The 11,568-nt window shown below is 47.1% G+C and overlaps 1 protein-coding gene and 1 pseudogene across 2 annotated transcripts in view; both read left to right on the top strand.

Annotated features, from left to right (window-relative positions):
* Positions 1-947: 947 nt before the first annotated feature.
* LOC112314297 (glyceraldehyde-3-phosphate dehydrogenase-like) lies at positions 948-1,947 on the top strand (annotated as a pseudogene).
* Positions 1,948-5,933: 3,986 nt separating this feature from the next.
* The window catches only part of TMPRSS13 (transmembrane serine protease 13), a 38,423-nt gene continuing 32,788 nt past the window's right edge, over positions 5,934-11,568 (top strand). For both annotated transcript variants that reach the window (XM_024570877.4, XM_024570876.4), the window contains exon 1: positions 5,934-6,092. In XM_024570877.4, the coding sequence (XP_024426645.1) occupies positions 6,072-6,092 (21 nt within the window). In that variant the 5' untranslated portion in view covers positions 5,934-6,071. The remainder of the gene's footprint in view (positions 6,093-11,568) is intronic.

The raw sequence follows: 11,568 nt of genomic DNA, 5'->3' as shown, positions 1-11,568 counted from the left end.
AGTGAAGGGAAAAGAGTCGGGACTCAAATCAATGATTTAGACCAGAAGGAAGAAATAAACATTCAACCAGAACAGAATGAAGAAACAAGAATTCAAAAAAATGAGGAGAGGCTTAGGAACCTCTGGGACAACTTTAAACATTCCAACATCCGAATCATAGGGATGCCAGAAGGAGAAAAGGAAGAGCAAGAAATTGAAAACTTATTTGAAAAAATAATGGAGGAAAACTTCCCCAGTCTGGTGCAGGAACTACACATGCAAGTACCGGAAGCTCAGAGAGTCCCAAAGAAGTTGGAACCAAGGAGGAACATACCAAGATACATCATAATTAAATTATCCAAGATTAAAAATAAGGAGAGAATCTTAAAAGCAGCAAGAGAAAAGGAGACAGTCACCTACAAAGGAGTTCCCAGAAGACTATCAGCTGATTCCTCCAAAGAAACCTTGCAGGCAAGAAGGGGCTGGAAAGAAGTATTCCAATTCAGGAGAAGCAAGGACCTACATCCAAGATTACTCTATCTGGGAAAGCTATCATTTAGAATGGAAGGGCAGATAAAGTGCTTCTCAGATAAGGTCAAGTTAAAGGAGTTCATCACCAAGCCCTTATTATGTGAAATGTTAAAGGGACTTATCTAAGAAAAAGAAGTTCAAAAATATGAACAGTAAAATGACAACAAACTCACAACTATCAACAACTGAACCTAAAAACAAACTAAGCAAACAACTAGAACAGGAACAGAATCACAGAAATGGAGATCACATGGAGGATTATCAGCGGGGAGTGGGAGGGGAGAGAAAGGGGAAAAGGTACAGGGAATAGGAAGCATAATTGGTAGGTACAAAACAGACAGGGGGAGGTTAAGAATAATGTAGGAAGGCTCTCTGCTCCTCCTTTCTACAGAGAGCCATGTCTTCTTGGTCAGTGCCAGCCTCAACCCTGAGACAGGATGGTGAAGATTGGAGTGAGTGGATTTGGCCATATTGGGCACCTGGTCACCAGGGCTGCTTTTTACTCTGGCAAAGTGGATGTTGTCACCATCAATGATCCTTCCATTGACCTCAACTATATGGTCTACATGTTCCAGTATGATTTTACTCATGGCAAATTCAAAGGCACAGTCAAGACTGAGAATGGGAAGCTTGTCATAAATGGAAAGTCCATCTCCGACCTCCAGGAGTGAGATCCTGCCAACATCAAATGGATGATGCTGGTGCTGCATATGTTGTGGAGTCCACTGGTGTCTTCACCACCATGGAGAAGGCTGGGGTTCACTGGAAGTGTGGAGCCAAGAGGGTCATCATCTCTGCCCCTTCTGTGGATGCCCACATGTTTGCGATGGGTGTGAACCATGACAAGTATGACAACTCCATAAAGATTGTCAGCAATGCCTCCCGCACCACCAACTGCTTGGCCCCCCGGCCAAGTTCATCCATGTCAACTTTGGCATCGTGGAGGGACTCATGACCACAGTCCCTGCCATCGCTGCCACCCAGAAGACCGTGGATGGCCCCTCTAGCAAGCTGTGCTGTGATGGCCAAGGGGCTGTCCAGAACATCATCCATGCTTCCTCTGGCACTGCCAAGGCTGTGGGCAAGGTCATCCCTGAGCTGAATGGCAAGCTCACCGGCATGGCCTTCTGTGTCCCCACCCCCAATGTGTTGGTTGTGGATCTGACCTGCCTCATCAAAAAAGCTGCCAAATATGATAACATCATGAAGGTAGTGAACCAGGCATCAGAGGGCCCCCTCAAGGGCACCCTGGGCTATAGCGAGGACCAGATTGTCTCCTGCAACTTTAACAGTGACACCCACTCCTCCACTTTTGATGCCGGAGCTGACATTGCCCTCAGTGACCACTTTGTCAAGCTCATTTCCTGGCATGACAATGAAATTGGCTACAGCAACAGAATGGTGGACCTTGTGGTCCACATGGCCTCCAAGGAGTAAGAGCCCCCTGGACCACCAGCCCCAGTGACAGGAAGAGAGGCCTTCAGCTGCTAGGGAGTCCTTGCCCCAAATCAATCCCCCAACACACTGAGAATCTCCTGACTTGTAGTTTCCATTCTAGACCACCTGAAGAGAGGAGGGGCTTAGGGAGCCCTGCCTTGTCATGCACCATCAATAAAGTTCACTGTATCTAGCCAAAGAAGAAGAAGAAGGAGGAGGAGGAGGAGAAAGAAGGAGAAGAAGAAGAATAGTATAGGAAATGGAGAAGCCAAAGAACTTATATGTATGACCGTGGACATGAACTGAGGTACGTGGGTAATGCTGGAGGGAGAGAGAGTGCAGGGTGGAGGGGGATAAAGGGAAGAGAAAAAAATGGGACAACAGTGATAGCATAATCAATAAAATATACTTGACAAAATAATACCTCCACCCTACCCGGCCTCCTCTTACAATATCCAGGAGCACCCTTGACCGAGGACATGGTGCAGGTCTGAGGCAGTGGCCCTGCTGATGTGGGCATATAAGGAGGGGAGCTGGGCTTTGGGTGGGAGAGGGGAGTTGGGGTCTGGTCCAGAGGTCTCTCCTGGTAACTCTTCCTTGAGGGTGGGCTCAGTCTCTCTGCTCTGGCCTCTAAGCGTGTGATCTGTGTCCTGGCCACTCAGGTCTGGAGGGGAGCCCCTCTGTTGTGCTCAGTGACGAAGACTCTCAGAAGTGGGGTACAAGGAGGAAAGGTACTAAGGGATCCCACAGAGGGAGTTGAGGAAGTAATTTGGGAATGAGGCTTATGAAGGAAAACTTGTGAAAGAACAGCATCAATAACAAGGTGGGAATAGAATGTCCAAGAACCCTGTGTCCCAGGATGTAGTCCCAGAAAGGAGATGCCAAAGTGGTGGCACTCCAGAGGCACATAAGCAGAGAGCTGGCAATTTAGTCTCAAAGAGTGATGAGATTCCTGTCCCTCCTCATTCTCTTCACCTGGCTGCTTTGAGTCATGTGCTGTTTATACAACCTATATAATACTTCTTCCACCTCAGGTGAAGATCACTGATAGGAGGGAAATGACCAGGGTATGAAAGGGCCTGATGGCTGGCCTGGGGTCCCCACTCAGGGGGATGTAACAGGTAGGGCAAGTGAGCATTTGGGTCTAGGGGCTGCTGGTCTTTGGGTGGGGAGTAGTGGGTCAGGTTGCTGGAGGGAGGAGGGCAGAGAATGGGCTGGAGGGTCATGAGGTAAAGGGAAGTGGGGTGGTCAGAGGGAGGCAGGGAAGGTGTGGACAGGATTTCTCTCCTTCTAAGGAGACAGGAAAGGTACAGCCAGGCCATGATCAGGTGCAGAAGTCAAGGGCAGGTGCTGACCTCTATCAGGGGAAGAATCCAGGTCTTGTGCCATCCCAGTACATTTTTCTCTGGAAATAGCAAAACTGCTAGCAAAGAATTTCATGCTTCAGTGTCACCTCTATCCCCAACACACTTACAGTTGACAGTTGAACAACATAGGCTTGAACTGAACCAGCCCATTTATATACAGATGTTTAAAAATAAATATGTACAGTACTTTAAATGTTCTTTCTCTTCCTTATGATTGTCTTAATAACATTTTGTTTTCTCTAGCTTACTTTATTGTAATAATACAAAATGTAATACAAATAACATAAAATCTTTGTTAATCAACTGTTTATATTATGGGTAAGGCTTCTAGTCAACAGTAGGCTATTGCTAATTAAGTTTTTGGGGAGTCCGATGTTATATTTAGATTTTTAACTGTGGAGGGCATTGGTACCCTAACCCCTGCATTGTTCAAGGGTCAACGGTACTTTGTGTTTTCAGGGCAAGGTCCACACCTTGCTGTTCTTTGCCATCCTTTGCCCACTGCAGCCACCATGAGGCCTGGTGCTGAGCAGTCACATTGCTTATTGAACTGAGCCAATGGCAGATGGAAATTTCCAATGGGTCAGATGGCTTGGTCAGCAAGGACTCTGGGTTGGGCCAACTTGTTTCTGATGGAAGCCAAGGAACAGAACAAGAAATAAAACTGACATTTCTTCAGAGCCCACCCAGCACCAAACACATTCTCTGGTTTGATGTGTCATCACCATTTTCCACCCGGTAAAGCTGAAGACCAAGTTCACGTCGCTGGCTATTACCTCGGAGTCAGGGTTTCCATCTTTGCTGACTGGTTTAGAACTCCAAGACTGAGCTCTTTTTAGAGGTCAGGGGGACCTTCAGGGGATGAAGCTAAGGTAACCCTGGGAGGCCAGGGGCCTGCCTTCAGGCCAAGTGGGGCTCCCCAGGTCTGGCCTATGGAAACCAAAGCTCAGTGACAGCCTGGTAGCTCCCTGGTAGCTCTTTGCTGGGTGCCTTCCTAGGAAAGAGGGAAGAGGAGGAGCAGGACAGAATCCCAGCATCTTCTTGGGACGGGATGAGAAGGAGGGGTCCCTCTGCTGTCCAGGGAACAGGAAGGGGATGTGACCTGTGGCTGAATTCTGCTCTCTTGGATGCCAGAGAATTGACCCCCCCCAAAAACCCAAGATTGGAAAACCCTGGTGTCCTTACCCGGGCCCTTAAGAAGTTCTGTCTCTGGACTAGATTTCCCTCAAGATACCCTAAACTGGAGAGGACAGCTTCCATTCTGAGCTAAAAATTTCTGTTTTCTCAGATGTAAGTGGGGAGAATAATATTCATTTCCTTTGTCTTAGCTTAAATATCACCTCACTGAGACCCTCCCTGACGTCTGTTTCAAATTGTAACCCACCTACCACCAGCTCTCTTGATCCCTTCTCTGCTTTGCTTTTCTTTGTAGCATCACTTACTTTCTAATATACTGTGTTATCTATCTATCTATCTACCTGCCTACTTACCTACCTGTCTATTTGGTTTTGGGTGCTTCACTGCTAGTGACATAGGGCAGGGGTCTTTGCCTGTTTTTTTCCCTGAGTCCCCAGAACCTAGACCGGTGCCAGGCCTATCGGAAGCACTCCATAGATAGTTGTTGAATGAGTGAGTGAAGGATGGATGGATGGCATTGCTGTATGTGAAGTATTCAGTAAGACACCAGCACCTTATTATTATGGCTGCTACCGCTGATGTTTGTGAGATGTGATTCATGCAGATTGCTTCTCCATCTGCATAACAAAGAGATTGAACCACTAGTGCTCTCTGCGCTCCCTTCAATCTCCACAAAAGCTGCAGTTCTCTCATCTTTACACTCCCAAATGCTCAGTGAGGCAGGCTTTCCTGCTGCTCACCTCACCGTTCTCTGCAGCAGCTCTGCTGGGTTTGGAGGTGCTGAACACCCCTCTCATGGCTGTTCTTCTTGTTCTTGTGACTCTGAGAGTCAGAATGGGGCAAGGTGTGGGACCATGAGTCAGCCTGGTATTTCTTGGAACGGTTTCCATTCAGATATTTATAGGTTTTATTTTAATTGGCTTTAAAGTGTTGTTTCATAGCATTTTATTGTTTCAGTAGACAGAATTCACTATGTACATAATTGGAGGTCATTTGATTTAAATTTCTTTACTAAGCATTTTTGTAGAAATAAAATTCAGGGAAAACAACTTGCCAGTCCATGTGGCTTGATTGGAGAGGTGGACACGTGGTCCTTGGAAACGAAGGTTCACGGTGTCCTCCCCTGGCTGGGGCTCTGGTCCCTGGCCTTGGACACTCCTTATGGGGACAGGGTCATATTTTAGTGGCCCAAGAGCACCTGTTTTAGGGGCTCAGGTCTGCTGTGTTTTGACTGTCTTCAGAGGGCCTGAGCCCTTTTCTCAGGATCTCCCTCTGAAAAGGGTGCTCTGGAACCCTGGGTTTCCCCACAACTGACTGACTCTGTGGGGGCAGTTTCAGGAGTAAAGTTCACACTCATTTGGTATTTATTCTCTGAGTAACTGCGATGGCCTCGAAAGAGGGGGAGGGGTGAGGGACAGGTCTGGCAAGTTCTGCCTGGTTGTTTATATTTGGGATTACCTCACATGTCTCAACCTTCCAACCGGCTCCACCACCCTTCTGGTGGGGGTTGGCCCTTGGCCCTCCAGCCCCCTTTTCCCCACATGCCCAGGAAGCCAGGGGCCAACATGGATCTTCCCATCGATATCAGCTGAGTCTAGAAGCCTCAACCCTTGGGCGACCATGGAAAGGAACAGCCGCCCGGTGAGTGTCCCTGGGCCATGGGCCAGAACCTCCTGGCACTGAGGAAGCAGGGATGGGGCTGGGAGATAGGTGGGGCACTGCTACCTTTGTGCCTCAGGTTTGAGGGGAAGCTGTATGTTCCTTTTCTTCTTTGAAGCTACTTGGGATCAAGATTGCTTGGCATCCTTTTATCATGGTTCCCAGGAGGGACTCTTCTAGGAAGGAAAAAGAAGCTGATAGGATTTGGGATCTGGTCAGGAAGCACCCCAGGCATGTGTGGCTGAATATTGGGCTTCTGCTCTGTGTACCATAAGCACCCCAGCCAGGACACTTATGCTACTAGAGGTCACCTTTGCTGGTTTGAGAATCATAGAACCTTAGCATTTTAACTGGGCTTCTGGGTTATCTTAGCTGTGCCCTCACTAGACTCACAAACCATCCTTAAAAATGTCACTATGTGCATTTAAGGTCAAGGGGATTTTTCAGTCTCCCTTGGTCACTTAGTTTTGGGCTTAATAATATTCACGTTTGGAAAGTGCTTTCTTGCATTTATCCACAACTCCTTCTGCTACAATTCAGGTTCCTGTCCTCACATTCTGCTCTTGGTGGTGGTAGAGAGCAGCTGAAGGTCTTCTGTGGAAAAGCCAGTCATATACACATGAAGGCTTCCAAAGATTTTGTTCAACTGTGCCTCCGCTTTCTTTTCTTGGGGGACATTCCTCTTGGGCTCTAACTTTTTCTTAGGTCTTATTTTCTACTCCTTTCCATCTTCTTTTGCTCTTTTTACTGAAGTGGTAGAATCTGGGACTCTGGGAAGAATGGGCAATACTGGGTTTGGGAAGGATTAGCTCACCCTATGTTCTGGCATGTGGTCCATTCTGAACCCCGGATATGTTTTTGCAACTTTTACCATCATCTCCCCCATCATTTATCAGCCCCATCTTGACTTATTTCCCAGGCTTTCTCCTCTTCCCCCTGCTCTGGTCTCCTTGGTTCATGTCTCCACCCACCAAGGTCATTTGACCTGGGGCCTCTGGGGCTCATTGGAGCCTGTAGTAAGCAAAAAGGGTGATGTACAAAGAGAATGGAGTTTTGTCTGGGGCATGGGGACACTGAGACCACAATCACAGTCATGTTCCTTGGAAACTTGCTGGGAGTCTAAATGTGATGGTGTCTAAACACAGAGAGTGAGAAGGGCTGAGCTATCTGAATGGTTGTAGGGTCAGTTCCTGGGGCAGGGTGATAGGGGGATATCAGCCTAGGAAGCACCTTTATCCAGTCAGGGACCAATGTGGAAGGACACTGGTGGGGCACAGGGTGAAGAACAGTCTTTCCATTATTGATGGAATTAAGTGTCAAATTGTGTGGTGGGTGCCGTGTTCATTCAGGGAGGCTGTCCTAACTTACATTGGAATGAAAGAAGTGAACCACTACTTCCTTATTTAAGGTTCTTAAATTTACCCCCTTGGTTAGGGTAGAACTGCTAAAATAGTGAACCTGGGGTGGGGGCAGGGAGAGCTGCCTCAGTCATATTGGCAGAAAGTTTCTTAAAATGGATGAAATTGAATAGGAGCTGACTGGGAGAAACTGGTGCTCTAAGGCAATACCCTTTCCCTAAAGGCTTTATTGTTCTTCAGCTCCAGAAAGTTGTGAGGAAGATGGTGACCCAGTGAAGCTCCTGTGTGAGCAGGTTGGGTCATCAGGGGGATCTCAGAAAAGGGGTGAAGAAGTTTCTTGGCTTCTATGTATTCAAAAGAGGATGTGCACAATGTAGTGGACAGAACACTGACCAAGTTCCAGGTTAGCTGTGACTTTCAGTATCTGTGAAATGGAATAAAAATCATATCTACTTGAAGGAGTCTTAGAATAGTTTCACATGTAAGGCTCTTTTAGAATAGCATCTGCCATAACTATAGAGAGAGATAGAGATAGAGATAGATTCACAGAGAGTTAAGATTTATTGTTATCATCACCATCTATGGTCTAGTATTGTCTCCTCTAAAAATTTTCACAAATATTTTCTCCTCTCCATGCCTGTTTTTCTACCTACCAAATAAGAGGGTTGGACAAATTGCCCCTGGAAGCCCTTTGTGGTCCCATGACAGTCTCTGAAATTACATAGAATGGGATTACAGGTGCACCACACTGGATATGCATATTTGTTTTTGAAAAATAGTGTGTATTTTGTGTTTTTTCAAAATGAGTCATATTCTTCATGCTTAAAGACATGCAATGTTTATTAAAGAAAGACTGAAGTGGAGTAACTGATAAAAACAACAACCCTTTGCAGAGTTAATTTTCTTATACTGGGTTTTCTTAAAGTGGAACAAGTTCTCAGCCAGCCCAACACCACAGATGCTGTGGACAGGAGAATGGAGGGAGGCCCCAGGAATGGTTCCCAAGATGGCAGACCAGTTAGGCCCAGGTCATTCTACCATCCCCCAGACTTATTAGTGCAGGCACCTTTAGGATTCCTGGCACCTGACCTTCACTCCTGCTTGCAAGCAGCTCTCACCTGAAACCTCTGTTTGATGTCATTGGTGCTAAGCAGACTTCCACCTGGGTCATCCCTGTGTTGTTCCTGTGACTAGGCAAACATGAGTGTGGATGTGTGGGAGTGTGTGTTTGGGGCTCCAGGCTGGGGTGCTGGGCAGGAAGGCCGACTGATGTAACAATAGCCACTTAGCTTAAGTGTCTTGTTTTGGCAAAACAGCTTCCTCTTGGTACAGCAACAATGTGAAACTGGAAAAGTTGGCGTTCATGCTGCCTGTCACCACCAGAACCAATAAGCAGAGACAGAAATTGAATATTTATTGGTACTTTATTAAGATGGCTGACAATCTGAGAAGATGGTGGGTTATATACCCTAAAAAACCGTCTTACATTTCAGTTCAGGCCAGCCTTTTTTTATAAGAAGGGAACAAGTATAGGTAAGGGGCTTAGAATTCAAGAAAAAAAAGTGTAGGTAAGGGATTTGGGACCCAAGAAAGAGGTTAATTAGATTAAAGCTGCAGTCTGGCGATTTCCCGGCATCCTTTCATCCTCTCACCTGTTGACCTGTGATTCTTTATCTGTGTCTTGTGTCCTGTGTCCTGGGCAGTGGGATGTCTCTTGCTGGGACATGATGATTCAGATACCATCTTGAGTCCTTGCAGTCCCCCTGGGACACAAATGTCAAATTGCTTGTGGTCTCCTGGAAGCAGTGTGGGTCATATTTTCAGTTCCTGAAACAATACCTTTTTACATGCATTCATTACTAAGCTTATTAACTATTATCTAAAACTAAACTTTTCCAACTCTTGAGTATCCCCGTCAAATGGAGGTGGACAGTGTCTAGCCAGATGTGTAGGGTGCTGGGTGGGGCACACAGCATGGAAGCCAGTCCAGGAAACCTGGACTCTGGGCCTTATCAGCCAAGTGGAGGCCTTGGCAGTACCAGGTGGAGGCTGGCTTGTCTAATAGGGAAGCTGTACCAGTCCTGTCCAGGGATCACCCACTGTATACTAGCATTGGCAGAGAAGGCACATGGGGAGAAACTGAGGCAGTAAATTCCTAGGTAATCGAATGTTATTTGCTTGGCAACAGTGGCCCATAGTGTTCTTTAAAGTATTTGATGAATGAATAAACAATAAATGATTGAAAAACGAATGAATGAATGAACAAGAAGGTGTTTTGATTCTGGTCCAACAAGACCCCGAAGCTCTTTCATGTGTATAGGAGGCAATGCTAAACTATAAATAACTTTAGCCCTCACCCAGGCCAGCAATGTTCAAGTTAATAGCAGCAGGCTCATTTGTTGAAATGAAATCTTATGTGGAGCCAGTTGCATACAACTGAAAAGTGAATCTTCTCTGTTTGAAGTGGAGTGAAGGCCTTGGAGCCCAGCACCTACTAAGCTGGTCTCCTGGGCATTTCCATGGAACCTTGAATGTGCTGTGGAAGCCTGTGGGGAAGCAGCGGGCTGTCCACTTCTTCATCTTATAGATTAAGGAGCTGAGAGGGATGTGACTACCCCTCGGATCGCATAGGTGGGTAGGAGCAGAAGTAAGATGCCCTTGTGTATCCCATACCTGGAGCAAGAGAGGTCCCATGGCTTTGGCTGCTAAGTCTAGAGAGCAGTTTGATTCTAGGCTGACCAAGATCTCTCAGGTTAATATTGCATGTGCTGGGAGCTGGGTGGGAGGAGGTGCTGGGCATCTGCCAGTGTACTGAGGGGAGCCTGTATTTGTGGGGTTTCTCTGGGTTCAGGGAGGGGAGAGCAGGAGGGAGCCCTGTGTACCTGCAGGTATGGTGAAGCCTGGTTTGAGCAGTGAAAATGGGAGAAAAGCCTCGATCTACACCCCAGTACAGACCACTTCCATGGAAGTCAGTTCAGTCCAAGCTAGTACACATTTAAATGGGTTCAGGACTCCCCTACCTTGGCCCAGGGGTTCCCCAGGCTCCCAACAGACAAGGGGGCTTGTTAGGTCTCATCAAAGGAAGCTCCTGAGCTTTCCTGGTAATACCTGGTGCTTCCAGTTTGGACTGGGGGCACCTCTTCCTGCCTAGCCCAGAATGCTGGGGTGTTGGCCTGGGACCTGCCTATGTGTGTAACAGGGTGCAGCCAGGGTGACCCCAAATGGGGATTTGTAATGGGGTCCAGAACTCAGGGTGTCCAGGAAATATTAAAAATATGTCCTTACCCCCCCCTCCCCCGCAGGTCTGAACTGGGGGATGGGACACACGGAGCAGGGCCATTGAGAGTTGTTTTGCATAGCAACAGTTTTGCAAATAACCTCAGGCATGGGCATTTAACATATCTATAAGTTTTAACTGGTTTCACGGATATGTTAAATAGCTGCGGCCATGCTTTCAGCCAGGGGGATGGGAGTGACTTCTACCCAGGATGTAACTGGGAAGCAACTCCCCTTGGTTACAGCGCCTGCATTAGAGCTTGGAGATGATTGGCTCCATGTCATGGGGACAGGCCTGCCCAAACTTACTCTGGCAGCCAAGAAAGGCTGGAAAAAATATGGGAATGCTGGCAGGTGTAACTGATTGTGGGAGGAGTCAGAAATGGGGCTGTAGAGGAAGATTGGCGCTGGAACTTAAAACTCAGGCATGGCAGCCATGCTGGAGGGTTAGGACCACACGGCTTTAGGGTGCTCCCTTTTGCCACGTGGCTTAGGAAGCAGGAGAGACCTTGCTGGGAAGGAAAGGGGTGAAAGGACTCTTGCTGGTGGGCCATGAGAAGGTGCCACATGGCTTTGGATTAACTGGTGACATAGCTGATGGTGCTGGGAACCGAGGTGTTACCTGAGCCACGGACTTCTACTTCTTTTCCTGAGAGACAGTACCCCGGACTGGGCAGAGGGAGAAGGAAGGACTATGTGCATTTGTGGGTATTCTAAAGGACTTTAGTATTTTAATGAAGGCATTAAGTCATTATTCTAAGTCTGTATAACTTTTTAAATAAATAATTTCTTTCCTTTTCACCAATCTCTGGCATTGAGAGACG

Source organism: Desmodus rotundus, chromosome 5, assembly GCF_022682495.2.
Source record: "Desmodus rotundus isolate HL8 chromosome 5, HLdesRot8A.1, whole genome shotgun sequence".
In the NCBI taxonomy this organism is placed as follows: domain Eukaryota; kingdom Metazoa; phylum Chordata; class Mammalia; order Chiroptera; family Phyllostomidae; genus Desmodus; species Desmodus rotundus.
Note: the sequence above shows the minus strand (reverse complement) of the source record. Positions and strands in the feature narration are given on the sequence as shown.